We start from the raw sequence: 25,132 nt of genomic DNA on the forward strand, positions 1-25,132 counted from the left end.
GGTATAATTGTATGTTAAGACTCAAGTTGAGTCATTGTAAATTTCAGAAGTAATGGGATAGATTCTGTACCTGAAAGTCTGTATTTAAGAGGTTTATTTGATCAATTCTGATATAGAAATCCAGGTTTATGTTGGCCTCCAAGAAAAAAATGCAAGTTTTTTCATCCTATACTCAAAAATAGCTTTTGACATAAATCTTGGTGTTATATTCATTGTGTAGTTACTTTTTAAACCATCTGAATAATATAAATCTTTGTTTTTTGAGTGTTTAATTTTGACAGTATTTTAGATACACAGAAGTGATATACTAGTACAAAGAATTTCTGTATTCTGTTTACTCAGATTTCCCAAATATTAACATTTTTCTACATTTGCTTTATCTTTTTTTGTCTTATACATATATATGTGTGTATAAAATATTTTTAAATTATTTAAGAATAACTAGTGCGTAATATCGCCTTTACCCCTAAATATTTTAGCTTGTATTTCCTAAAGTAAGGATTTTTTTTTACATAACCATAAACCAATTATCAAAATCAGAAAATTAAAATTGATAAAATATCATTATATAACCTAGGGACCTTTATCATATATTTCAGTTATGTGGTTATTTTTAATAGTATCCATTTGTGTTTTGCTGTTTGGACTCTCTAAAATCATTTTTATTATTCCATTATTGAGAATTGTTATCAGAGTTGTGGAGTGTATTTCTGCTTAAAAAATTAGATGTTTTAAAAATGGTCTCATTTTAAAATTACCTTTTTATCTTTAAAAGTTAAATTGTAGTTTTCTTACTTACATTTTTCATCTGTTAATGTTGACAGTAAGAACAGCACCAGGTTTTAGACCATGGTGCTTGAGTTCTGGCTAAGAAAGAATTCAGAGCCAAGACTTGAACTATATAAGAGAAGGTTTATTTAGAAAGTCACAGAAGTGGAAGAAGTGAGCTATAGAAGAAATGGACTTGGGAAACAAGTTACCGAGGCAAAAGAAGGGGCCCTTGGGGCTTAGGAGACAGAAGAGCAAAGGTAATGTACTCAGGGGAAGAGGTGGTATCTGGGAAAAGTGTGGCTGTGCTCTGAGAGAGAAAGCAAGTTTAAGGGTGGGGATTTTAGGGGAGGTTCTAGGGGAGGATCTCAGTAGTATATTTATCCGTTTTCCAGGTGTTTTCTTTCAGGGCTCTGATCCCCACTAATTGGTCGCAGCTGGTTCTGATGTCAGGCATGGCAAAACTTGTCTGGTTTTTTCTGCCTTTTCTGGACCTGGAGCTGAACATAACTGAGGCCTAGATTAACTGAGGGCTTAATGCCTAAGGGAGTAGTCGTGGGCAAGGGTCAGCATAGGAGTTTCACGAGGCCACTCTTTGGCACCTTGTTCCTACTCCAAGGGAATCTACTGCATGACCAGTGATATGAAAGATCAGGGGGTCTAACCTGTGTGACTAGTGATATGAAAGGTCAAGGGAGTCTACACTGCATGACCAGTGATATGCTCTGGGTGGAAAGGTTTCCCTGGGCGTGAGGACCTTTTTTCCCCAGTTTTGCTTATTGCTCGACATCCAGGGCTTTCCACCCTGGTGACCTTCTACACCTGGCCCATTGTCCTTGCTGTTTTCATGTCTGACCCTATTAGAACAAAGCTAACATTGAAATAAATTATTTAGTCATTCTTTCCTTTATTAAGAAAGTATTTATTAAGCACCTTTTTTTCTGGCTGCTGGATATACAAAAAATAAAGTAGGTTTCTATCCTCAAGAGGTTCATGGTTTATTGGGAATTTATTTTTGTTTCGATAGCCTATTTAAAGTTTTCTTCTGCATTTCAAAATTGTAATCATAGACAACAAATAAGTGTTCTTACAAGCACTAAAGCAATAGCCTACACTCTTTGCTTTAAAAAACCTTTTGAATTTAATAAAAGTAAGTTCACAATAAAGCCCAGTATCATCATCATATGTAATAATTACTTTTTGAAGTAGCTTTTATGGAGCTGTAGTGAATGTGCCTCCTGCTGCTGCTTCATTTTGTTTAAATCAATTTGTGTGAGAGATAACTCCAAAAACATAACATATACAAGAACTCTTTTAATTTTTTACCTTTTCCTTAAAGGTGCTTTAGGTTTTAATGAAGAATAGAAAAAAGGAAGTGATTTTTCTTAAAGCACATCAAGCGTTTTTGAACTACATTTAAATGCTTGGATAGAATTGGTCTTATGTTGCCATTTGGTCTGGCTTACTTTGAAGTCTTAGACCCAAAGGGTCTGAACAGAAAGTATCAAAGAGCAAAATGTGAAACATTAGCCAGGAAAAATAAAGTGATCAAAAAGCTAAGGCATAAAAGAAAATATTTATACCAGAAGAAGCTTGCATTTGATTCAAAAGACAAATATTAAGGGATAACAAGTAAAATGTTAACATCTGTTTGAAAATATTATAAAGAGTTAGAAAGTGGACGTTCATTTTAGCACGCCAGTAGCTTAATACCTTGTTAAAACTTCAAACAAATGATGAAAGCCACTCCTATTTACCTCATCAGCCATGCAGCAAGGTTCTGGTAATTTTCTTTGACTATTAAATGCTATGTTATAGAAGAGATACTTGTTAAAAGGAGCTAATCTATATTTTAAAAAAAACAATTGTAGGGCTTGTTTTTATTAATTGAATCAGTCCTTGATTGGGGCAAGGGCCACCTCTATGCTCTGGGGATCATCAGTCAGAGTCGTAGGTTTAATAGTTTACCTGTAGTGTTGTTTGACTTTACTACCCACACTGTTATTTTGGGGGAGTTAGATGTGCTGGAAATCAGGATTAAAATGACAGGTTTCCCTTCTAGACATGTTATGGTAATGATGATAAAAGTAAATAACATTGCATTTTTCATTTTTATTAAACATATATATATATATATCACTAATATGTATAACAATTGTTAGATAGGTGTTATTTCTGTTTTACAGATTAAGAAACCCAAATCATCTATAGAATATACACTAAGGCTGAAATTAGAACACAAGTATAATATCACTGTTTCTACTGCACTTCGGCTGTCTCCAGAGATATCCCACATTCATTAACAGAGGAGTGTGAGATCTTAGGATAAAATGATATAATACAAATTTTTGTATGAGAGAAATATATGGACAAAGTAAAAGAAGATAGCAATATCACTCTCATCCTTATATTAAAACGAAAAAGAATTTAAAAACCTAATTTGCCCATTTGAATTATACTCCCTGACCTAACTAACTTGTATATGTTAATAAGAAGTATTGACAATCATAGAGTGAAGAGTTGGCTGTAGAAAAACAGGAAGAGAAATGTAAGCAATAATTGAGTGCCTCCATTACATATATTGCATAGATGTTACATATACTTAAGTATATTTAGATTAACGCCATTATTTCAGAGTGGCATAATAATCTAAACTCATTAAGTAAAGAAATCTAGATGGTTATTCTCATGACTAAATCTGACTATAAATGAGGTAAGGGTATGCACATATGCAACAGAAGAAAGAATTTCATTCATTTTTCATTTATATTCTGAAGCTATTTTTGTTCCTTTTGTGTCCAGGCAGCAGAATTTATGTATAACAATTATCAATGAATGGGTCTGATTCTTACGTGTTGTCTGGTTTTTAAATTGTTATCTGTAAGGCAGTCCTAACTGACATTTTTATAGGAAATATTCTTTTCTTTAAACAAAAATATACTGAGCTTATCTTATATTTCAGTTCCATTGGTAGTTGCTGAGGATTTATATAAATAGAAATGAATGATACGTCAGTGTCCTCAAGGAGTTTTTTTTAGACAGGAGGGTTAATGTTTGTATATTAATATTATAAACATAAAAACATAAATGTTGCTTTGGCCATTTGGCTCAGCGGTAGAACGTCGGCCCAGCATGTAGAAGTTCTGGGTTCGATTACCGGTCAGGACACACAGGAGAAGCGACCATCTGCTTTTCCACCCCTCCACCTCCTACATTTCTCTCTTAATCTCTCTCTTCCCCTCCTGCAGCATGACTTGAATGGTCAAGGTAGTTGGCCCCAGGCACTGAGGATGGCTCCAGCTAACATAGCTCAGTTGCTGAGCAATGGAGCAGCAGCCTCAGATGGACATAGCATCTCCTAGTAGGGGGCTTGCCAGGTAGATCCCAGTCAGGGTGCATGCAGGAGTCTGTCTCTCTGTCTCCCTGCCTCTCACTTAATAATAATAATAATAAAAGATTTTTTTAATTAATAATATTTTCTTACAAATTTCCTTATATTTTTACCATTGAATTTCCTACAAGTAATTTCCCTGTGCTTAGTAAATACAAATATATTTCTTTAGTGAAATACACTGAAATTAAACTATATCAAATTCTCCTGAAGATAATAAACTAAAATATGGTAGAGTGTTAAAAAAGAGAGATTTTTTTGTGACAAAGAGAGAGAGAGAGAGAGAGAGAGAGAGACAGATAGGGACAAACAGACAGGAAGAGAGAGAGATGAGAAGCATCAGTTCTTTATTGTGGCACCTTAGTTGTTCATTTATTGCTTTCGCATTTGTGCCTTGACTAGGGGGGCTTCAGCAGACAGAATGACCCCTTGCTCAAGCCAGTGACCTTGGGTTCAAGCTGGTGAGCTGTGCTGAAACCAGATGAGCCCGTGCTCAAGCCAGTGACCTTGGGGTTTCGAACTTGGGTCCTCTGCATCCCAGTTCGACGCTCTATCCACTGCGCCACTGCCTGGTCAGGCTAGAAAAGAGATTTAAGAAAAAAAGTTTCTGATAGTTGTTAGTTAACCTAACAAAGATATTGGCAGAAAACTCAAGGTGCAAAAGATAAGATATGGTAATAGAAATATAACAGAAAACTAGAGAACATTAAAGACTTCAATAGACTATTTTGCATAACTCTGCAAATTTGAAAACTAGGACGAAATGGTTGATTGGAGAGGAAATACAAATTCCGAAAGAGAATTATAGAAGCATAGAGCTGTGCACTAAAACCTGTGTAATATCATTAACGAGTGTCACCCAATGAAGTAAATAAAAAAAAGAAAGGAAGTATAGAAAAAGTTGCCTTATATATGAACAAACAAGAGAGAGCCCAAGTGAACCACTTAACTTCCCACCTTAAGGAACTAGAAAAAGAAGAACAAAGACAACCCAAAACCAGCCGAAGAAAGGAGATAATAAAAATCAGAGCAGAAATAAATGAATTAGAGAACAGAAAAACTATAGAAAAAATTAATAGAACAAGGAGCTGGTTCTTTGAAAAGATCAACAAAATTGACAAACCCTTGGCAAGACTTACCAAGGAAAAAAGAGAAAGAACTCATATAAACAAAATCCAAAATGAAAGAGGAGAAATCACCACGGACACCGTAGCTATACAAAGAATTATTGTAGAATACTATGAAAAACTTTATGCCACTAAATTCAACAACCTAGAAGAAATGGATAAATTCCTAGAACAATACAACCTTCCTAGACTGAGTCAAGAAGAAGCAGAAAGCCTAAACAGACCTATCAGTAGAGAAGAAATAGAAAAAACCATTAAAAGCCTCCCCAAAAATAAAAGTCCAGGCCCTGACGGCTATACCAGCGAATTTTATCAAACATTCAAAGAAGACTTGGTTCCTATTCTACTCAAAGTCTTCCAAAAAATTGAAGAAGAAGCAATACTTCCAAACACATTTTATGAGGCCAACATAACCCTCATACCAAAACCAGGCAAGGATGGCACAAAAAAAGAAAACTACAGACCAATATCTCTAATGAATACAGATGCTAAAATACTAAACAAAATACTAGCAAATCGAATACAACAACATATTAAAAAAATAATACATCATGATCAAGTGGGATTCATCCCAGAATCTCAAGGATGGTTCAACATACGTAAAACGGTTAATGTAATACACCATATCAACAAAACAAAGAACAAAAACCACATGATCTTATCAATAGACGCAGAAAAGGCTTTCGATAAAATACAACACAATTTTATGTTTAAGACTCTCAACAAAATGGGTATAGAAGGAAAATATCTCAACATGATAAAGGCCATATATGATAAACCATCAGCTAACATCATATTAAATGGCACTAAACTGAAGGCTTTCCCCCTTAAATCAGGAACAAGACAGGGTTGTCCACTCTCTCCACTCTTATTTAATGTGGTACTAGAGGTTCTAGCCAGAGCAATCAGACAAGACAAAGAAATAAAAGGCATCCATATCGGAAAAGAAGAAGTAAAGGTATCACTTTTTGCAGATGATATGATCCTATACATCGAAAACCCCAAAGAATCCACAAAAAGACTACTAGAAACAATAAGCCAATACAGTAAGGTCGCAGGATACAAAATTAACATACAGAAGTCAATAGCCTTTCTATATGCCAACAATGAAACAACTGAGAAGGAACTCAAAAGAATAATCCCCTTCACGATTGCAACAAAAAAAATAAAATACTTAGGAATAAACATAACAAAGAATGTAAAGGACTTATATAATGAAAACTATAAACCATTGTTAAGGGAAATCGAAAAAGATATAATGAGATGGAAGAATATACCTTGTTCTTGGCTAGGAAGAATAAATATAATCAAGATGGCTATATTACCCAAAGCAATATACAAATTTAATGCAATTCCCATCAAAATTCCAATGACATTTTTTAAAGAAATAGAGCAAAAAATCATCAGATTTATATGGAACTATAAAAAACCCCGAATAGCCAAAGCAATCCTAAAGAAAAAGAATGAAGCTGGGGGCATAACAATACCTGACTTCAAACTCTATTATAGGGCCACGACAATCAAAACAGCATGGTATTGGCAGAAAAATAGACACTCAGACCAATGGAACAGAATAGAAAGTCCAGAAATAAAACCACATATATATAGTCAAATAATTTTTGATAAAGGGGCCAACAACACACAATGGAGAAAAGAAAGCCTCTTCAATAAATGGTGCTGGGAAAACTGGAAAGCCACATGCAAAAGAATGAAACTGGACTACAGTCTCTCCCCCTGTACAAAAATTAACTCAAAATGGATCAAAGATCTAAACATAAGACCTGAAACAATTAAGTACATAGAAGAAGACATAGGTACTCAACTCATGGACCTGGGTTTTAAAGAGCATTTTATGAATTTGACTCCAATGGCAAGAGAAGTGAAGGCAAAAATTAATGAATGGGACTACATCAGACTAAGAAGTTTTTGCTCAGCAAGGGAAACTGATAACAAAATAAACAGAAAGCCAACTAAATGGGAAATGATATTTTCAAACAACAGCTCAGATAAGGGCCTAATATCCAAAATATACAAAGAACTCATAAAACTCAACAACAAACAAACAAACAATCCAATAAAAAAATGGGAAGAGGATATGAATAGACACTTCTCCCAGGAAGAAATACAAATGGCCAACAGATATATGAAAAGATGCTCATCTTCTTTAGCTATTAGAGAAATGCAAATCAAAACGGCAATGAGATACCACCTCACACCTGTTCGATTAGCTGTTATTAGCAAGTCAGGTAATAGCAAATGTTGGAGAGGCTGTGGAGAAAAAGGAACCCTCATACACTGTTGGTGGGAATGTAAAGTAGTACAACCATTATGGAAGAAAGTATGGTGGTTCCTCAAAAAACTGAAAATAGAACTACCTTATGACCCAGCAATCCCTCTACTGGGTATATATCCCCAAAACTCAGAAACATTGATACGTAAAGACACATGCAGCCCCATGTTTATTGCAGCATTGTTCACAGTGGCCAGGACATGGAAACAACCAAAAAGCCCATCAATAGATGACTGGATAAAGAAGATGTGGCACATATACACTATGGAATACTACTCAGCCATAAGAAATGATGACTTCGGAACATTTACAGCAAAATGGTGGGATCTTGATAACATGATACGAAGCGAAATAAGTAAATCAGAAAAAAACAGGAACTGTATTATTCCATACGTAGGTGGGACATAATAGTGAAACTAAGAGACATTGATAAGAGTGTGGTGGTTACGGGGGGGAGGGGGGAATGGGAGAGGGATAGGGGGTGGGAGGGGCACAAAGAAAACAAGATAGAAGGTGACAGAGGATAATCTGACTTTGGGTGGTGGGTATGCAACATAATTGAACGACAAGATAACCTGGACTTGTTATCTTTGAATATATGTATCCTGATTTATTGATGTCACCCCATTAAAAAAATAAAATTATAAAAAAAAAAAAAAAAAAAAAAAAAAAAAAAAAAAAAGAAAAAGTTGCCTTTCCCAAGAAAGTTGCCTGGACCAGACTCAGGCAAATTCTACCAAACTTGTAATGAATTATTAAATTCATTGCTGTTTAAATTATAATACTATACATTTCAGGATTTTTTTTTTTTTTTTTACAGAGAGTCAGAGAGAGGGATAGACAGACAGGAACGGAGAGATGAGAAGCATCAATCAATAGTTTTGCGTTGAGTGTTGCAACACCTTAGTTGTTCATTGATTGCTTTCTCACATGTGCCTTGACCACGGGCCTTCAGCAGACCGAGTAACCCCTTGCTTGAGCCAGCAACCTTAGGTCCAAGCTGGTGAGCTTTTTGCTCAAGCCAGGTGAACCCGTGCTCAAGCTGGCAACCTTGAGGTCTCGACCCTGGCAACTGGGTCCTCTGCATCCCAGTCTGACGCTCTATCCACTGCACCACCACCTGATGAGGCTTCAGAATTTTTTTTAAAGGAAAACCTTTTATTATATTTTTAATAAGCAACTGTATTGTTAATCCTAAGACTTCTCAAAAATACCTCATAAAATGTTTAAATACAAATTTTCTTATATTATAATTTTATATTTATTATAACAATATTATAATATATGATATGCTATTTTATGATGTCATTATTCACAGATGACTTGGTTATCTTTATAAACTTTATAAACAAAAGAATCCTTCTAATAGTTATTAGAATTAATAAAGGAATAGCAATGTTGCTAGATAGAAAATTAAATAAAATATTATTTACAAATTAGCCAAAAATCTGAAATATCTAACAAGAATTTAATCAGGTGTATTCAATAACTTTGTGGAAAACACATCATTTTAGAAAGACCAAATAAATATAGACATATCAATGTTCACAGGTTGTTAGTGTCAGTATTGGAAATATATCAATTCTCTCCAACCTGTCTCTACATTATGTAATTTCAGTAAAAATTTTACTGTGTATGTGTGTAAGAGAAAGCGAGAGCAAGAAGGAGGGAACTTGACAAGATAGTTCTAAATGTATATATAAAGAATAAACATCTGAAAAGGGTCTAGACACTCCTGAGAATAAATAAAGGGTATGTTTGTGTTGATTGGGCTTGTCTTAGTTTTGTTTTTTTTTTTTTTTTTTTTTTTTTTTTTTTTTTTCATTTTTCCTAAGCTGGAAATGGGGAGGCAGTCAGACAGACTCCCGCATGCGCCCGATCAGGATCCACCCGGCATGCCCACCAGGGGGCGATGCTCTGCCCATCTGGGGCATCGCTCTGTTGCATCCAGAGCCATCCTAATGCCTGAGGCAGAGGCCACAGAGCCATCCCCAGCGCCCAGGCCATCTTTGCTCCAGTGGAGCCTTGGCTGCAGGAGGGGAAGAGAGAGACAGAGAGGAAGGAGAGGGGGAGGGGTGTGCCCTGGCCGGGAATCGAACCCGGGACTCCTGCACGCCAGGCCGACGCTCTACCACTGAGCCAACCGGACAGGGCCTTGTCTTAGTATTTTTATGAGTAATTATTATAAAATGTTATAGATGTAAAATAGTATAATAATGTTCAGTAATTGAAACAGGGCTCAATTGCTTATTTATGTAGAAATAAAGATAAATTGTACCTTTCATTATATGAAAAAAATTCTGGTTGGACTTAAAAACTTAAATATTCAAGGTAAACTATCAAGTGAGAAAAATAATTGGATTTTGGGTTATGAGCACACAACACATTCAACAATTCAAATGCTATAGAGATGTTACCTGAAACCTATGTACTTTATTGATCAATGTCACCCCCATTAAATTTAATTTCAAAAATCAAAAAACTATCAAACTTTCAGAAAATAACAAATAATTTTGACAAGATAAAAAATCACTAATTATGAGAGAAAAGATTAATGAATTAGAGAGATTAAGGACTTCTAGTTCATAAACAAATACCTTAAAAAGAATGAAAAAACAAGCCAGAAAATGGTAGAAAGTATTTTAAGTCATAATTGCTGAAAAAAGAGACTAATACACAGAATTATAAAGAACTCTTTCAAAACAGTAATAGAAATATCAATAACTATGCAGAACAGGGTTAAGTTAGCAGGCATGAGATGGCTATCCTTAGAAACTAAGCCCTTCTTGCATAGTTGACCCTTGGCTAGCACCTGGGAACTTTGATTTTCAAAGTGTTTGATCCCATGGTTTTCTAATAGATAGGCTTATTTCTTTGTGTAAAGAACATGGTGTATGTAGAATATTGTCTTTCCATCCAGGGGTCTTGAATTTTGATGTATGCTAAACTAAAGATGCCTATATTACCAGTTAACAATAAAAACTTTGGGCACTGATTCTTTAATGAGCTTCCTTGACCAGAAGCATTGCCTGCATGTTTCTACATTTTAGTTGCTGAAGAAAAGTGTGTTCTACTATGTGAACCCTGATAGGAGGGTCAGAATGTAAGGAAAACTACATATAGATTCCTCCAGATTTTCTCTATGTCTTTTTTCCTTGTGATTCAGTTATATATCCTTTGTCACTGTAATAAGACTTGGCTATGAGTACATCTATATGCTGAGTTCTATGAGTCCTAGTGAATCTCTAAATGTGGGGGTGATCTTGGGTACCCCAGCACAACAATTTACCAGAGAAATGGATAAAATACCTACAGGGTATTACGCAAAGTGAAACAAATCAGTCAAGGAAAGACAAATACCGGCCCTGGCCAGTTGGCTCAGCGGATAGAGCATTGGACTGACACGCAGATGTCTCAGTTCCATCCCTGGTCAGGGAACACACACTATCTGCTTCTTTTCCCCTCTTCTTCTCTCATAGCCATTGATTCAAGCATTGACCCCAGGTGCTGAGGGTACCTCAGTTGATCCAAGTGTCAGCCTCAGGCACTAAAAATAGTTCAGTTGAATTGAGCATCTGCTCCAGAAGGGGGTTTCTGGGTGGATCCTGGTCGAGGCACATGCAGGAGTCTCTCCCCTCCTCTTACTTAAAACAAACAAAAAGAAAAGATAAATACCATGTGATTTCACTTCTATGTGGAATCTAAAGAACAAAATAAACAAACAGACAAAATTGAAAGAGTCACAGACACACAGAACAGACTGGTTGCCAGAGTAGAGAGGGTTTGGGGGACTGAGTGAAAAAAGTGAGGGATTTTTAAAATCTTTTTATTAATTTTAATTTATTGTGTTAACATGGATTCAAGTGTCTCACTCAATATAACACCCTCACCTCCACCCCCTTGTCTCCCATTTGCTACCTCCCCATAACTCTTTCCCCTCTTCCCTCTGGGATTTGCAGTCCTGTTATCTATATCTATGTGTTATGTATATATAATTTTTTTTAAATTTTATTTATTTATTTTAGTGAGGAGAGGGAAAGAGAGAGAGAGAGACAAAGGGAGAGAGAGAGGAGAGACAGAGAGAATGGGGGGAGGAGCTGGAAGCATCAACTCCCATATGTGCCTTGACCAGGCAAGCCCAGGGTTTCGAACTGGCGACCACAGCACTTCCAGGTCAATGCTTTATCCCACTGCGCCACCACAGGTCAGGCCTTTTTTTTTTTTTTTTTAATTTTTTTTTATATATAATTTCACTAATCCCTTTACCTTCTCTGATCCCATCCCCTTATCCCCCTTCCCTCTGACCACTGTCCCTCTGGTCCATGTGACCCCGCCTCTGCCTCTATTCTGTTCCTCAGTTCACTTTGTTCATTAGATTCCACATATAAGTGAGATCATATGATATTTGTCTTTCTCTGCCTGGCTTATTTCACTTAGCATAATAATCTCCAGGTTCAAAAATGCCATCGTAAAAGGTAAGATTTCCTTCTTTTTCACAGCCATGTAGTATTTCATTGTATATATGTATTCCAAGTGAGAGATTATTAAGAAGTACAAATTGGTAGTTAAAAATAGTCACATGAACATAAAGTGCAGCATAGAGAATATAGTCTATAATATTGTAATAACTATGTATGATGCCAGATGGGTACTGGAAATATCTAACCACTGTGCTGTATGTACCCTCGAAACTAATACAAAATAATATTGAATGTAAAAAATAAATAAAAAGACTTGAACAGGCATGTTACACAATAGCAACCTAAATATCTAATAACCATGAAAACATGCCTGTCTTTTTAATTGTCAAGGAAATACAAATTACAACCACATTGATATATAGATCTCAGCAACCAAATTATCAAACATTAGAAAGTCTGTCACTAGCAAGTACTGGAGAAGAATTAAAGCATGGGAATTGCCATACACTGCTAGTGAGAATATAGGTTGGTACAATATCTTTCAAAAAACTTTTGTTGTGATATCATACAGTTAAAAGTGCACAAGTTCTATGGCTTAGAAATTTAATCCTAGCTTTATACCCTTGGGGAAACTTTTGCAGATGTACACTGTACATAATATTCTGAGCAACACTGTTCATATTATTTAAAAAGTAGCAACCATTGACATTAAAATGGATACGTAAAATATAAGTAAAATTAATGACTTACCTGAATGCAGCAATATGGATGACTTTCAATAAATAATATTGATTGAAAAAGCAAATGATAAAAGAATACTGTCCAGTAATATAAAATTCAGAAGTGTGTCTGACTAAACAATGTACTTTTTAGGGATACAAATATCTAGTAAAACTGTAAAGAAATGTAAGAGAATTATAAACACAAAAATTCCAAATATGTTCATTTTGGGGGATACCAAGGAGACACAAGCAGAAGCAGAGATGGGCCTTTAGTGATAATAAGATGTTCTTTTCTTAAACTGCTTGGTAAGTGCACGAATGTTCATAGGAGTTTTATTCTTTATACCATATTCATACTTAAATAGAAATTTTTAAGAAAAGTTTTTATGTTGGTGTAAGGAGAAATAGTAACTCATGTATGGATTATGAGAATATGAATTGACACAAACCTGAAAGAGCAACTTAATATATATGTCAAAAATTTAAATGCACACACTTTATGACTTTGTAGTGCTATGTCTAGAAATTTGTCTGTCATCTCTATATAATACATTTGTGAAATATGAAATATTATAATCATTTTAGCATTGTTTATAGAACAGAACTTCCAAAATGCTCTTCATCAGAGTTTGGACAAATAATGTACATTAATACAATAAAATTATTGACAGTTTCCAGAAAGAATGAAGCAAATCTATACTTCTTGTAGAATGATTTCTAAAATATACTTTTAAGTGAATAAAAAGGGGTGCAGAGTAATGTGCACAGAATTTTGCATTTGGGGCAGTGCTGATGGGGTGGTCAGATTTACACTCATAACTATGTATGAGTGACTGAGTACAGAAAGGGAGAGGCTTTGTTTTTAATTTATATATTTTTATAGTATTTTTACATTCCTACTATTCAAAATAATTTTTTCAAAGATAAAATGTTCTACGTCTTTCCACCTTTGTAATTCATAGTAATTATTATTTTTTTAATATATGATTATAGGTATCCATCATACTTGGCACCGGAAGTAATTGCACAAGGTATTTCCAAAACCACTGATCATGTGCCAAGTGGAAAACCATTGCCTTCTGGCCCCAAATCAGATGTATGGTCCCTAGGAATCATTTTATTTGAGCTTTGTGTGGTATGTATAAAGAAATAGTAAATTAATAAAAAGAGATTGTATTTTTATTCGAGTAATAGTTTGGATAGAAAAAATATTTAGTAATGTTTATGCTTAGCAAATTGGCTAGATATGAGAAGTGGCTTAATTAATTCTCAATTTGACTTTTAAGAAAATCCTGTTTGACAATGAATTTGCCCATGAACTTGGTAGCTCAAGAAATGTTTACACTTTTACTAATTGTAAATGTAAATTTTACTAAGTGTAAATACCATTTTGGCATCTCTAGAAATTTTTACTTATATTAAGCATAAAAAATTTACACTGTGCTAAGTGTTAAAAATTAAACATTTTTAGAAATGTTTACATTAAACTGCTTATATGAGTTGATATATTCATGCTCTCGTCCAGTACCTTTTCCTTACCTGTTCACTTATATTTCCTGTAAGACTCACTTTGTATGTTTGCTTTTTATAAGGCCTTTCCCAGATAGCCTCTATATTATTAGGATTAAGACTAAACTGCTATTAAAAACAAAGGAATTAAAATTTCAGTAGCTTAAAAAAACATAGAGGTTTTTCTCCCTTGTGTAACATTCCAGCAGGGATAGAGTGGGCTTTATTCTACAAGGTCATACAGAAACTTACGCTATCAAGAATGGCTCCACCGTTCTTAGCATCTGGATTCCAAAGTGTTCTCTCTCTCTCTCTCTCTCTCTCTCTCTCTCTCTCTTTTTCTTTCTCTTTCTCTCTCTCTCTGGTGTTTTTTTTAATTGATTTTAGAGAGGAAGGGGGGAGAGAGAGAAACATCTATTTGTTACTGTACTTATTCATGCATTCGTTGGTTGATTCTTGTTTGTGCCCTGATGTGGAGTTCGAACCCACAACCTTGGCATGTCAGGACTACACTCCACGCAACTGAGCTACCTGGCCAGGGCCCCACAGTTCTCTCTTTATCATCTTTTTTTTTTTTTTATCCGTAGGAAATGAGAGGCATGATTTCATGGTAACTATTTAAGAATATAATCTAAAAGTTGCAGTTATCAATTCTAGTGGTAATTCACTCATGTTGCCACATATAGATACAAGGGAGACTAGGAACTATTTTCTTCAACTGGACACCTAAATACTGAGGAAGAAGTTGAGAAAAGATTTTTAAGGGTAACTAACAATCTGTCATGTCTAAGATGAGAATACTATAGTTTTGGAGGAAGAACTAACAGTCTGTCGATTTTACCTTCAAATATCTGCCAGCCTTAGGTTTCTGTCCTCTTTGTTTTTCTCTTTTATTATAGCATTTGTCAAATTTGTATACTTTACTTGGACTATGAGGTCTTTTGAGGCAGAATTTTTTATTGTTTATCTATTATTTCTGTCTTCCAAGGGATTTTCAATTTTTTTGAAAATATTTTATATTAAGTCATTAATTTTTACAATAAGAATTAGACTGACATTTTTCTCATTTTATGTATTTAATGATTTAACAGCAGACCTAGTAAAGCATAATAGTTAATAGATACTGTTCTGCAGTCAGAGAGAACTGCCGCAAAGTATGGCTGTGTGACTTAGGGTAGCTAACTTAAACTTCTCACAGCCTGGGTTCCACTTCCATAAATAACAATGGTATCTATGTTGTAAAATTGTTGGAAAAATTAAGTGAAATAATGTATATAGAGTACTTAATACAGGGTGTTGCATAGTGAACAGTCAATAAATGTTAGCATTTACTATTAATATTAAAATATGCATAACATTTGTTTACATACTAACACTGCCTATTCTAAGGAAAAATGTCAGATTTTCTGATTCTTTGCTCTCCTTTGTTTAGATCATCTTTCTTTTCATTGGTATAAAATAATAGTAAATCTCACTGTTATTTGAAATCATAAACAAAATGAAAAATTTTGTTGGAATGTGAAAGTGAAGTATGCCTAAGTGCGAATGTGAAGTGTACAACTTTTTCTTTTTACTACCATCATCTATATCTAAAATTTTAACTAATGATCTGGGTGTCTCATATGAGTAAGTGTAGTCAACAAAGGTTCATGAGTATCTAATGCATGTATAGCATCACAACACATGTAACAAGGAATAAACGTTAAGACATTATGAAGGAGATTATAAATTCAAATTTATAAACTTTGAACCCACAAAGGGTTAATACAAAGAGCTATATGAATACCAATAAAGGAAATACTAATTTTATCATATGGACTTGATGGCATTTTAAATGGTACTCAAAGTGTAAACAGTCTAAAGAGTTTAATTTAAAGATAGCAAACTAAACATAAACTTAAATCTTCTTCTGCCTCATCAAGCCCTTATATTTGATCCAAAATATTAAGATATAAATTAATAGTTTGCCAACAACTAACAAAGGGAACTTTTGGTGTTAGAAATTCTGAGGAAATAGATGAGAAGCTATACCAAGACCATTTTGCTAGGAATTTCTTGCCATATCACCAGAAAGTTACTACAGCCCTCTGTTACTCAGAAGTTTTCATAATCCAAAAGATGTATAGCATTCTGTTAAAACATGAGTTGAGTATATTTCTAAAAAATACCAAACACGTAAAGATGACCTCTAGAAGTGAAAACAACAAACAGAAGAATTTACACCATTGAGGAGACTTTAAATGTATGTGTTAAGAGATAAAGAAAACAATTTTATTAGTGAAACAATTATGTATAGTATAAAGAACTAAATAGGTGAACCATAAGAAATTAGATAGATTGAATGTACAAGATAAAATTGAGTAATTCTCCCAGAATGTGACAAAGAGATTGAAATGATAAGAGATAATTGAGGAGATAGGAAAGATAGATTCAAATGTTTTAATATCAGTCTTAAGGTAACATTAGAAGTAGAGAGTCAAGACTGGTTTGAAAGAACCCACAATTACTACCTTGCAAGGCAAATGAAAAAAATAAAAACATTCAAACAATAACAAATACCTAGAAATTTTATACTAAACTTTTAGGAGATAACCAATAATAAAATAATACATAACATTTAATGAGCACTTTTCAAGAGCCAGGTATTCTAATCTCTTTACATCTATTATTTTAATCAGTTCACACCAGTCTTATTTTGTTTTGTTTTTTGTTTTTACGTTACAGATTAGGAAATTGAGGTACAGAAAAGTTAAGCAACCTGTCGTAGTTATATAACAGTATGTAGTTGAGCAGATTTGTACCCATCAATCTGCATCCACAGATGGTACTCTTAACCAAAACACTAAACTGCTCTGATATCTTGATCAGTGTTGATGAGAAAATCTTAAAACCTGCCAGAGAAAACAGACATATACAAAGAGTGAAAATTAGATTGGCACTTAAATTCTTACCAGTGTGGTACAATGCCATCAAAGTGCTGAGAGAAAGTAATTTAGAATTCTTTTTTTTTTTTTTTTTTTTGTACTTTTCTGAAGCTGGAAACGGGGAGAGACAGTCAGACTCCCGCATGCGCCCGACCGGGATCCACCCGGCACGCCCACCAGGGGCAATGCTCTCCACCAGGGGGCGACGCTCTGCCCCTCCGGGGCGTCGCCCCGCCGCGACCAGAGTCACTCCAGTGCCCGGGGCAGAGGCCAAGGAGCCACCCCCAGCGCCGGGGCCATCTTTGCTCCAATGGAGCCCTGGCTGCAGGAGGGGAAGAGAGAGACAGAGAGGAAGGACGGGTGTGTGTGTGTGTGTGTGTGTGTGTGTGTGTGTGTGTGTGTGGAGAAGCAGATGGGTGCCTCTCCTATGTGCCCTGGCCGGGAATCGAACCTGGGTCTCCCGCACACCAGGCCGAGGCTCTACCACTGAGCCAACCAGCCAGGGCCAATTTAGAATTCTTAAGCACACAAAATTAACATTCAGGTAAAAATGAGATAATGGATATATAGAATTTTGATAGACACGAAGAAAAATTTACTGGTAGGGAAATAATATGACTCAATCCTATAGGTCTGAATATAGGCAGTGTGTTCACTGTATTACAAGTAATCAAATTTAACTGCAATGTGTGTGTGTGGTGTATTCATCACATGATAAATAGTAAGCATTTAGACTGAAAAGATGTATTAGAGGCATATTTTAGGAGACTTTGAATGTTAAATTGAGAAGTTTATATTTAGTTATTTAAGAAATGGAGGCTTGGCCCTGGCCGGTTGGCTCAGCGGTAGAGCGTCGGCCTGGTATGCAGGAGTCCCGGGTTCGATTCCCGGCCAGGGCACACAGGAGAAGCGCCCATCTGCTTCTCCACCCCTCCCCCTCTCCTTCCTCTCTGTCTCTCTCTTCCCCTCCTGCAGCCGAGGCTCCACTGGAGCAAAGATGGCCCGGGCGCTGGGGATGGCTCTGTGGCCTCTGCCTCAGGTGCTAGAATGGCTCTGGATGCAACAGAGCGACGCCCCAGAGGGGCAGAACATCGCCCCCTGGTGGGCATGCCGGGTGGGGTGGATCCCGATTGGGCGCATGCGGGAGTCTGTCTGACTGCCTCCCCATTTCCAGCTTCGGAAAAATGAAAAAAAAAAAAAAAAAAAAAAAAAGAAATGGGGGCCATTTAAAGATTTAAAACAAGATATTGATAAAATAAAAAATTTTAGGATATAATATAATCTTTTCAAAGAGTACAATTTTTAGGTGGTTAATATGATATGTAAGGAATTGTGAAGAGAGAGGAATGGTAACTTTTTTCAATCATTTCTCCACCTGTATTTCTAATTTCATAAGTCTGAGAAAGTTTTATCCTTTTTCTTAAAATTGGAGTCTCATTTTTTTCAATATGAAAACCCTTTTCTCTCTTCCCAAACTTTCGTATTCTAAGTCTGTTTGAAGGATCATATAAGTTTAAATTGTTTGTAATAAGAGAAACATAGAAGTCAGCATTTATGAAGTACTTTCTATGTGCAAAATATGCTAAGCATTTTAATACAATACATAACCCTACAGCAAATATAGTAAATATTCCATTTTTATATAAAAGGAAAGTGAGGCTTAAGGCAATTAAGTAATTTGTCCATTATATAACTGGTGGTAGAAAGTTACATTTGACACACACAGTTGCACAGCACATAATTAGTCACTGAAGTTGTAAGTGAAGTGTTTGATTCCAGACTTCATTTCAGGGAGCCCCCTGAAGATGACTAACCTAAAGAAACAATTAAAATATAATGTATGTGTCTTTAAATAAATACATCAATTGTTCTGGGAGTACAAAAGATAGCAGTCTTAGTCATTGTGAGAGAAGGTAGTGTCAAGGAATGTTTCTTAATAGAAAAAACAGACTGCCTGGATCATACTATAGAACTAAAAATTAGTTGGATAGATGAAAGGATAATCTGAATCTTTTCCAGAAGTAATCTTAGACTCGAAGTAAAGACTCCTGGTAGCCTGGAATCCATCTAGACATTCAGGTATTGTGAGTCTCAAAAATGAACAGTGCTTGGGAATCAAACTAAAGTGTAATGATCCTTAGATTTATAAAATGTTTAAATGTTCATGTTATGCAACATTTTAAAAAACATTGTATAACCAATAATTTTTCCTTAATGTAACTAACTTTTAAAATCTAGTAAAACCTCTGAAGAGAAATAGAAGTACCTGTTAAAATTATTTTTAGCTCTGAAAAAAAAGACATCTATAGAAAAAAGGTGAAAATATTTATATAAATTATTTTTACATTTGATAGGGAAGAAAATTATTTCAGAGCTTGGATATTGCTGAAAGACTAAAATTTTTGCTTACGTTGGGTAAGTGTCATGCAATTTATCTTTTAAATATAAATGTAATCTTTAGTGACTTAGTAATTATACACACTGATGATGTGTTTGTCTAAAATAGTGAATACACTGAAATATCCTCACTTTCTTCAATTTTTTAATGATCTGTGGTAAACATTAGCAGGACTACTTAAGTGCCTTCTGAAGAATTATGGTAGAGTTTTCCTTACTCACTAAGAAATTATAATGTGGATGGATAGAAAATTGTTTTCATGATCTAGGCAAGTAACTAACATGTTAAATCAAAATATGAGAATATATTCTACTTCTCTGTAGCAGTTTACTGTCAGATAATATATAAACTTTGAGATTTCTATTTGATGACTCATGTGAATAATGACTCAGAAAAAAAGTTTATTTTTCCATATAACAAAGTCATATATTTTACAGGTATATTAGCTCCAAATATTTGCAATTCAAATTTATAAAAATTTGTGTAATCTACTGTAGAGGGGAATAAATTAACCATGTGTGATAAAAAAAAAGGACAGAAAAACAGTGATAGAGCACTTTAAGAGTGACAGATTGGTGTACAGGTTAATATGATTTATAAATAATGTATGGAATATTATTATTGTTAAATAATAATGAATTATAAATAAATTTGCATAAAACTTTACTATATCAACCACATTTAATTATTTTATAGTTTTATTTAGACAATTAGTTTTAACAGGTTAACATTGGTCAACTAGAGCACATAGATTTAGAGAAAACATCTCCAGATCATTTTGACATTTGATTATATTGTATACCCATCACCCAAAATCAAATCGTCCTCCTTCACCCTTCATTTGGTTTTCTTTGTGTTCCTCCTCTCCCACCAGCCCCTCCCTCTCCTCCCTTCCCCTCCCCCTGGTAGCCACTGCACTCTTATCTATGTCCATGAGTCTCAATTTTATGTCCCACCTGTGTATGGAATCATACAGTTCTTAGTTTTTTATGATTTACTCATTTCACTCACTGTAATGTTATTAAGGTTAATTCACATTGTTGTAGATTTTCCTATGTCGTCATTTCTTATGGTTGAATAGTATTCCGTAGTATATATAGACCACATTTTCTTTATCCAATATTCTATAGAAGGGCTTTTTGGTTGTTTCCATGTCTTGGAGACCATGAACAATGCTGCAATGAATATGAGGCTGCATGTGTATTTACATACCAATGATTTTGAGTTTTGGGGGTATATACCCAGTAGAGGGATTGCTGGGACATATGGTAGTTCTATTCTTTTCTTATTTGTTACTTTGTTTTTTGTACCCCTCTAAAGCTAGAAGCAGGGAAGCAGTCAGACAGATTCCCGCAAATGCCCACTGGGATCCACCCAGCATGCCTACCAGGGGACGACACTCCACCCATCCAGGGCATTGCTTGGTTGAGGCTGGAGCCATTCTAGCACCTGAGGTGGAGGCCATGGAGCCATCCTCAGTGCCCAGGCCAACCTTTTGCTCCAATGGAGCCTTGGCTATGGGAGGGGAAGAGAGAGATAGAGGGGAAAAAGATGGGGAAGGGAAGAGAAGCAGATGGGCACTTCTCCTGTGTGCCTCAACCGGGAATCGAACCTGGAACCCCCAAACGCCGGGCCGACGCTGTACCGCTGAACCAACCAGCCAGGGCCAATAGTTGTAGTCTTAATTTTTGGAGGAACCACCATACTTTCTTCCATAATGGTTTTACATTTTACATTGCCATCAACAGTGAATGAGGGTTCCTTTTTCTCCACAGCCTCTCCAACACTTGTTGTTACCTGTCTTGTGATAAGGCAAATCTAACAGGTGTGAGGGGGTATCTCATTGTAGTTTTGATTTGCATTTCTCTAACAACTAGTGAAGATGAGCATCTTTTCATATATCTATTGGCCATTTGTATTTCTTTTTGGGAGAAGTGTCTGCTCATGTCCTCTTCCCATTTTTTTATTGGATTGTTTGCTTATTTGTTGTTGAGTTTTGTGAGTTCTTTATATATTTTGGATATTAGCTCCTTATCTGAACTGTTGTTCAAAAATATCATCTCCCATTTAGTTGGCTGTCTGTTTTATTGTCAGTTTCTTTTGCTGTGCAAAAGCTTCTTAGTCTGTTGTAGTCCCACTCATTTATCTTTGCCTTTATTTTCCTTGTCTTTGGAGACAAATTCATAAAATGTTCTCTATGGCCAAGGTCCATGAGTTTAGTACCTATGTTTTCTTCTATGTATTTTATTGTTTCAGATTTTATATTTAGGTCTTTGATTCATTTAGAATTAAGTTTTGTACAAGGAGACAAACCGTAGTCAAGTTTCATTCTTTTGCATGTGGCTTTCCAGTTTTCTAAGCACCATTTATTGAAGAGGCTTTCTTTTCTCCATTGTGTGTTTTTGGCTCCTTTATCGAAGATGATTTGACCATATATATGTGGTTTTATTTCTGGGCTCTCTATTCTGTTCCATTGGTTGAGTGTCTATTTTTCTGCCAATACCATGCTGTTTTGATTATTGTGGTTCTGTAATATAATTTGAATTCAGATATAGTAAGACCCCCAGCTTCGTTTTTTTTTTTTCCCCCCTTAGGATTACTTTGGCTTTTCAGGGTTTTTTATGTTTCCATTTAAACCTGATGACTTTTTGTTCCATTTCTTTAAAAAATGACACTGGACTTTTGATTGAAATTGTATTATATTTGTATATTGCTTTGGGTAATATGGTCATTTTAACTATATTTATTCTTCATCTCATTGTGTCTTTTTTTATTTCCTTTAACAATGCTTTGTAGTTTTCATTATGTATGTCCTTTACATTCTTTGTTACGTTTATTCCTAGTTATTTTACTTTTTTTGTTGCAACCATAAAAGGGAATATTTTTCTGAGTTCATTTTCTGAAGTTTCATTGTTGGCATATAAGAAAGCAATAGAATTGTGTATGTTAATTTTGTATCCTGAGACCTTACTGTATTGGTTTATTGTTTCTAATAGTCTTTCTGTGGAGTCCTTGGGGTTTTCTATATACAGGATCATATCATCTACAAAAAGTGAAACTTTTACTTCTTCTTTCTCAATATGAATGCCTTTTATTTCTTTCTCTTGTCTGTTTGCTCTGGCTAGAACTTCCAGCACTATATTCAATAGGAGTGGAGGGAGTGTGCAACCTTGTCTTGTTCCTGATTTTAGAGGAAAAGATTTCAGACTTTTGCCATTTAATATGATGTTAGCTGATGGTTTGTCATATATGGCCTTTTTATGTTGAGATACTTTCCTTCTATACTCATTTTGTTGAGTGTTTTAAACATAAAATGATGTATTTTATTGAATGCCTTTTCTTTATCTATTAATAGGATCATATGGTTTTTGTTACTTGTTTTGTTGATATTGTGTATTACGTTGTTTTACGTATGTTGGACCATTCTTGTGATTCTGGGATGAATCCTACTTGATCATGGTAAATTATTTTTTTAATGTGTTGTTGTATTTGGTTTGCTAATATTTTGTTTAGGATTTTTACATCTGTATTAATTAGAGATATTGGTCTATAGTTTTCTTTTTTCTTTTGTCCTTGCCAGATTTTAGTACGTGGGTTATGTTGGCCTCATAAAATGTGTTTGGAAGTATTGCTTCTTCTTCAATTTTGTGGAAGACTTTGAGTAGGATAGAAGCCAAATCTTCTTTGAATGTTTGATAGAATTCACTAGTATAGCCGTCTAGCCCTGAACTTTTATTTTTTGGGAAGTTTTTGATAGTTGTTTCTATTTCCTCCCTGCTTATAGGTTTGTTTAGGCTTTCTACTTCTTCGTGATTCAGCCTAGGAAGATTATATTTTTCTAGGAATTTATCCTTTTTTCTAGATTGTTAAATTTGATGGCATGTAGTTTTTCATAGTATTCTACAATAATTCTTTGTATATCTATGATATCTGTGGTGATTTCTCCTCTTTCATTTTGGATTTTGTTTATATAGATCCTTTCTCTTCTTTCCTTAGTGAGTCTTGCCAAGGGTTTGTCGATTTTATTGATCTTTTCAAAGAATCAACTCCTTGTTTTATTGATTCTTTCTATAGTTTTTCTGTTCTCTATATCATTTATTTCTGCTCTTATTTTTATTATTTCCTTTCTTCTGCTGCTTTTGGGTTGCCTTTGTTCTTCTTTTTCTAGTTCCTTAAGATGCGACGTTAAGTTGTTTACTTGGGCTCTCTCTTGTTAGTTTTGTGTCCCAACATATGGTCAATTCTTGAGAATGTTCCATGTACACTGGAGAAAAATGTATACTCTGATGTATGGGATGAAATGTCCTGTAGATGTCTATCATATCCAAATAGTTCTAGTGTTTTGTTTAAGGCCAATATATCTTTATTAATTTTCTGTTTGCATGAACGATCTAGAGCCATCAATAGTGTATTGAGGTCTCCAAGTAGGATTGTATTTTTGTCGGTTTTTATTTTTAGATCACTTAGTAGATGTGTTATATACTTTGGTGCTTCTTGGTTTGGTGCATATATATTAAGAGACATTATATCTTCTTGACTCAAGGTCCCCATTATCATTACTAAATAACCATCTTTGTTTCTGATTACCTTTGTTCTCTTGTAGTCAGCATTGTTAGATATGAGTATTATTGCTATACCTGCTTTTCTTTAGATAGTATTTGCTTGGAGAATCGTTTTCCAGCTTTTCACTTTTAGTCTGTTTTTATCCTTGTAGCTTAGATATGTTTCTTGAAGGCAGCATACAGTTGGATTTTCTTTTTTGATCCACTCTGCTACTCTGTGTCTTTTTATTGGTGAGTCAATCCATTTATGTTTAATATAATTATTGACACTTGAGGGTTTCCTATTGCCATTTTATATAATGCTTCTGATAGCTGTGTTTCTTGTTTGGCTTCTCTTTTGTTTTTCTGTCATTTGTTTTTGTTTGGTTGTATTCCATACTTCTTTCCTCTGTTTTTTTTTTAAGACATGTGTTTCAGTAGTGGTATTTTCAGGGGTGGTTTCTATTAGATAATTAAAAGAATATATATCATATTCATTGTAGTTTATTACTCATGAGTGCTTCTGCACACCATTCTCCTTTGTTACTGCTAATTTTTGTCTTCTCCCCTTTTTTGTTTTTGTTGTCACAGATTATTTTTGTTTTTATTATGATCTTTTTGGAGCTTTTACTTTTGATTTTTTTTTGTTTTGTTCTTTGTATCCGGTTGGATAACTCCCTTTAGTATTTCCTGCAGTGGGGGTTTTCTGGTGATAAATTCCCTCATCTTCTCTATAACTGTGAGTGTTTTTATTTCCCCTTCAAATTTGAAGAAATGCTTTGATGGATATAGTATTCTTGACTGGAAGTTCCTCTCTTTCAGTACTTTAAATATTAGGGTCCACTCTCTTCTGGCTTATAGAGTTTCTGCTGAGAAATCTGATGATAACCTAATGGGTCTTCCTTTCTATGTTGTATTCGTCTTTTCCCTGGCTGCATTGAGGATTTTTTCTTTGTCATTGATTTGTGATAATTTTATTATGTGCCTTGGAGTAGGTCTGTTTGGGGTAAGGTAATTCAGTGTTCTGTTTGCTTCTTGTAT

At 34.8% G+C, this 25,132-nt stretch overlaps 1 protein-coding gene across 2 annotated transcripts in view; it reads left to right on the forward strand.

Moving 5' to 3' along the window:
* TBCK (TBC1 domain containing kinase) overlaps window positions 1-25,132 on the forward strand; it is a 263,198-nt gene that overhangs the window by 61,444 nt on the left and 176,622 nt on the right. For both annotated transcript variants that reach the window (XM_066278774.1, XM_066278773.1), the window contains exons 6-7: window positions 13,713-13,854; window positions 19,507-19,567. In XM_066278774.1, the coding sequence (XP_066134871.1) occupies window positions 13,713-13,854; window positions 19,507-19,567 (203 nt within the window). The remainder of the gene's footprint in view (window positions 1-13,712; window positions 13,855-19,506; window positions 19,568-25,132) is intronic.

This window comes from Saccopteryx bilineata, chromosome 5 (genome assembly GCF_036850765.1).
Source record: "Saccopteryx bilineata isolate mSacBil1 chromosome 5, mSacBil1_pri_phased_curated, whole genome shotgun sequence".
In the NCBI taxonomy this organism is placed as follows: Eukaryota; Metazoa; Chordata; class Mammalia; order Chiroptera; family Emballonuridae; genus Saccopteryx; species Saccopteryx bilineata.